The 5,258-nt window shown below is 37.0% G+C and overlaps 1 protein-coding gene across 1 annotated transcript in view; it reads right to left on the bottom strand.

Moving 5' to 3' along the window:
- Positions 1 to 3,085: 3,085 nt before the first annotated feature.
- Positions 3,086 to 5,258, bottom strand: part of LOC111385376 (AUGMIN subunit 7) — a 6,156-nt gene continuing 3,983 nt past the window's right edge. The window contains exons 6-9 of the mRNA XM_023009761.1: positions 4,767 to 4,857; positions 4,535 to 4,642; positions 3,867 to 3,965; positions 3,086 to 3,585 (exon numbers count right to left, since the gene is read on the bottom strand). Coding sequence (XP_022865529.1) covers positions 3,388 to 3,585; positions 3,867 to 3,965; positions 4,535 to 4,642; positions 4,767 to 4,857 — 496 coding nt within the window. The 3' untranslated portion in view covers positions 3,086 to 3,387. The remainder of the gene's footprint in view (positions 3,586 to 3,866; positions 3,966 to 4,534; positions 4,643 to 4,766; positions 4,858 to 5,258) is intronic.

Genomic DNA, 5,258 nt, shown 5'->3' with positions numbered 1-5,258 from the left:
GTATCAATGACATGGGACATGCCCAAAAAACGTTCCTTCACTCGCCCACTTTTATCAACAAATCGTAAAACAACTGTCATTTGTTCTTTCACAGAATTATCACGAGTCTCATCAACTAAAATTGAAAACAAAGAATCACCAATTTCATTGATAATAGCCCTTATCGTCTCTACGGCACAACAATTAACCAAATCCTTTTGGATGGTTGGTGAAGTCATTTGGTCATTTCCATGAGCATTACTAAATAATACTTCTTTAATTTCCTTACAACGAGCTGCATACCAGTTCAATAACTCAAATAGATTTCCTCTATCAAGAGACTCTTTCGATTCATCATGACCACGAAATGATAATCATTGGATCAAGAGAAGTCTAGTACAGTCTAGCACCGCAGTGAACCTGGTCCTATAACTTTGTTGTTGACTACTACTTTGGCTAGAAATAACGTAAGAAATATTTTGCTTTTGATTCATCAAGTTGGTACACTTTGCAAAAGCTTGATTATGAGAACTATCAAAGAGACCGACATGATCTTTCAATATCTTTTTGTGCTTTCAATCCCTAAAGCCGGTCTTAGTAAATATATGTCCACCCTCTTGACCCCCTCTATCGGGTTTGAACAGGTAGCAATGCAAAAAATACGCCGCATCCTTTTCTATATTGTATTCCAAACAATGAAATTCGAAGAACCATTCTTTCCAAAAAATCTATTATCATTCCCCATCGATCTTCTTGGAAAATTATATTTATATGGTTGACAATGACCTTTCTCCAAGTATGTCATCCTAACAACATCTTTGATATTAGGATCATATGATTCGATAGGGGGCGTATCCCTGGATCAGATACAAGATCATCCACATTAAATTGAGCTCGAGACTTTTTTGTGTTATTCAATAACTCTTGTGCTCGACTAGAATCAGTGGCGGGACTAGATGCACAACTAGAAGTAGAAGAATTGGGTATGGACTTTTGTTTTGGTTGAAAAAATCGTTCTATAATCTGCAAAATGTCATCCTAAACGTAAATTCCCAAATCAATAATCATTCCTAATATCCTATTTCCTCATCAAATCATTAATTACTCATTATAAATCACAATTCGCAAATACAATTTCGTAAACATAAATTCCCAAATCAATAATCATAACTCGTCATGATAAAACGTAAATTACTTATCATAATTCATAAATCACAATTCGCAAACATAAATTCCCAAATGAATAAATAATAACATAATTAATATTAAATTTTTCAATGCTCAACAATCAATATCAACAACTCCAGGATAGAACAAAATCAAAACAAAATAGGCAGACTCTGAGTAGCAGGGGCAAAACAAAATCGAAAAAAATCAAAATAGCCAAACAATTGAAACAAAATAGAATAACACGTCAACACCAAAACCCAAAAATAATAATAATAATAAAGAGGGAAAGAAAGAGTTACCGGTCTGAAAGTCTGATAGAGTTCACTGTCCGGTTGGCGGTTCGGGCGTTTGGCAGTCAACAGTCCGCCGCAGGCGCGGAGTGGGCAGTAGGCAAGCAACGAATGCTTTGATGGAGTTTGTTGTTTATTCGATCTGCTCGAAGTCTGGAGCTAGTCAGCTAGGTTGTGTGGTCTGTGGTGTGAATTTGGAGTAAGAAGAAGTGAGGTTGAGGAAAAGGGTTTGGCAATTTGAGGGAATTTCACAATTCTTGTTGGATAAATTCATTTGGGCCAAATGAAATGGGTAACGGGTTCAAGGCCATATGTTGGATAAATTCATTTGGGCTAAATAAATTAAATAATAATAGGCCCAAAATTTAATATTTATTGAAGCCCAAACCCAAATAAAAAAAATAAAAAAAATGGGCGATGCCTTCATCTTCCTTCTTCCTTCTTCTCCAATGGCCGCTGCACGCTGACCAGTGACCAGGCGGTTCTGCAAGACTGCAACTCCTTACCCGATGGCTTTGCAGATTTCGACGGAGCCAACACGCGCGGTCGCGCCCCCTCGCCGGGTGCTGGCTCCGCACCTGATCACCGGCTCCAAATATCGCCGAAGATGTTGAAAAGGGAGTTCAGGCGAATCGTTCAGTTGGTTCTCCTGAACCGATACCTGGGTCATGGAGAGATAATGTGGTGGCTCACAATTTGACATAAATGCCGCGTTTCACTTTGCGGTTGAAGGAGCCGGTCGTTTTTGTCCTCTTATTGAATCAAGAAAGTTAGAGGAGTTGAACGGTGCAGATGAAGTTTCGGATGACGTGGCTTGATCTTTGGCGTTAATAAGTGGGAAAGAATCTGTAAAGGTCAAAATTCCTGAGATAGTCAACATTGCTGATTATCTATTCAGAGGAGCTTCAGAGCCCGAGATTAAATCCTAGGTTTGGCCAACCTCGACCCTCGATCTTGCATTACATAGACCCGTCGAATTCAAATTACTCAGCCCTCGATCTTGCATCACATGAGGCTCACTGAATTCAAATCAGGGGCTGAGGTCAAGCCACCTCAGCCCCTGAAGCCAATCTTAGGATTTAATTCTAGTAGTTCTAGAATTTTTCTGATCTATTTTACTACTTCTGATCGACTACACGTGGCATGAGAATGATGTCCCCCTCTCACAATGCATGCGAACCCCACGTGAATTTAAAAATATCGAAATGTAATTCCCACCCCTATTGTGAGTAGTAGATAAAAAAAAAAAAAAATTAATACATATAACATTGTCCATACAAATATACAACCTTCTATTTTCATTCATTCTTAATAGAGAATATACCATTTTAAATTTGTAGTTCTGCTATAAGAACAAACTCAATGACAGATTTTATACATAGATACACCTGACAAATTTCTATTAGCAATCAAACAAAAAACAGCCAAATCAGTCGATCAAAAACTGACCTATCATTGAACCTGTTCAAGCAGCATTATTCTTACATTTGAATGGCTTGACCAAAATGCTAAATATTATTTGTCTTACTTTTTAATCATATCATATAACTTACATAACATATACTCGGTGGCATATTTTGTAAACTCGACGAGGTAAGATTTAAAGAGATTAAACGTTTCTGTATACGTTAAAATGAAAAACGCCCTTGCAGCATGATTGGGAGTAAATTGAACTTTCGAAATAGCAAGACAAAAGGAGAACATTCCCCATGGTTCTTCGAATACAACACAGAATGTTCAACATCATAACCGGTGGACGAGAACTCAAGCCAATACCATACCAACTCCTTATCGACATATCTCTTATCTAGAAGGGACGAGCAAACAAACGAGCCCCACAATTTCAAAAACAGTAACTTCTCTAAATTTCAAATGCGTCCATTCCATGAAAAGGGGAAGAACTTGAAGCTTTGCAAAGTGTTGTTCCTTCTCCTTCTACACCATTTAGTTACAAATTCAACTCTTCGCCCTTCTCACGAGCAATAGATGCAGAGAGAATCCCAAGATCGCGGTTCAAGAATGTCAATGCACTTTCGCATTCGGAGATTATTCTCATTACAGAAGATGGTTCACCAGCCACAGTTTCAGAAGACCCAACTGCAACTGCAGCGTGTGAATCTCTAAGGTTCCGTAAGTTCCCTAAAAACTGCCGTGGCACAAGAGAAAGGAATGGTCATCTATCGGTTTTCCAATTATCTTCTAAAAGACAGTTCATGAAAACACGTGCTTAACAGAAGAAATTGTAGTCTTTGGCTAAGCAAATTATTTCACAAACATATATTTGTAAACAAAAGTTGTAGATACTTCGATTTTGAACTATAAAAGAAAATTTCATAAGTTGAAGTCAGTAATTACATGAACTTTCAAGACTCCAACTGCATTTTCTATATTAAATAGCTAATGCACAAGGAACTAGCTTTGTGATACCTTCAAAAGCATCTTATATGCTTCTAGTAATCTATTTGCCGCTGGTCCAAAGCCATGTAGCTGCGGTACCTCCATCATGTGAGTCCAAGGTCGGATTTCCTGCATATGGAACATTATTTACAGAGAATATTGAGGGGATTAATATAGCAGATTCATTTCTCAAGACGTGTACAAGATTGGGATAACAATTGCAAGACTGTTGGTTCAAGTAGAAAAGATAGCTGCTTTCCTTGAGTTCTAAAAGTAGTTTTATACCGAGGCTCTAAATGCCAACCCATCGACTATCCAAAACAGAATTACAAGTTATTTCCAAAGAGTAATAATACTTCAGTATCTTAAAGCCTAAGAAAGAAGCTTTTCACGCACAAAGAAAAAATAACAATGGCAAGAGAAAGGTCTAGCTCAAGTGGTAAGAGTGAAGCCTTCCCAGATTACTAGGTTTAAGCCTTATTTTGAGAGAAGGGTTGAAATCCTTTAATCCCTTTTAGAGAATAAAAGGAAAGAAAAATGAAAAAATAGCACAAGAAAGCATTTCCTCGTATCATCAAGTATGGAGGAACTACATTTTTATTTGGACCTAACAGACAAGAATACTCAATTATCAAAATTTATTCTATATGCGCTGGAGAACAGCAGCAAAGTTCAATTTAACAATTGTGACAACAAACCTTGGTGTAAATTGCATTGAAGGATCTTGCAGTTTCGAGAAAAGATTCCAGATGTTCCCTCAATTTTGCTTCAACTTCCGTGTAATTCTCGTCAGGATTGTAGGGATGCTAGATGCCAAAAGATAATAGTCAATTCCAGTTGATCAAGAAAAGCAACTAGGTGAGCTTGCATAATAAGTAAAGCAAACGATTGGAGGAAATAACGTAAAAAGCCAAGAATTTTTTAGGTAACCTTTGAAGCTAGATCATCAACCATTTCTTGAAGACTCAGAAGTCTGTTTGATTGATCTGAAAGTTGCTTTTCCAAATCAGATACGTCCGGCCTACAAGTAAACTTCGATAAAGTGAATAAAGAGTTACTATGCCCCTGTTTAGGCCCTATTTCCATGATAAAGAGACATTCAAGAAATTGAGCTGAACAATGGAAAAAATTACCTGATTTGATTAATTATGTTGCTAATAAGTAATAATCTATGCTCGTTGATCAAGGGAAATATCTATCCTATATTCTATGCCCACCAAAATTATATAAAGATTTAAGGATAGGAAAATATTCAACAGTATGTGGCTACCACAGTTCTCTAGCAAAACAAATATCAATAGGCTCTAAATTTGAGGATGCACTTTTTTCTTTTTTCATCTCAAGTACAGCTATTTCAAGTCTCCTCGTACAACATAAAGGTAAATAAACTTTTTCAAAGAATAGAAAGAGCCTCAAGAAGAG

This window comes from Olea europaea, chromosome 3 (genome assembly GCF_002742605.1).
Source record: "Olea europaea var. sylvestris chromosome 3, O_europaea_v1, whole genome shotgun sequence".
NCBI lineage: Eukaryota > Viridiplantae > Streptophyta > Magnoliopsida > Lamiales > Oleaceae > Olea > Olea europaea.
The sequence above is the reverse complement of the archived record's forward strand: the minus strand, read 5'-3'. Positions and strand labels throughout refer to the sequence as shown.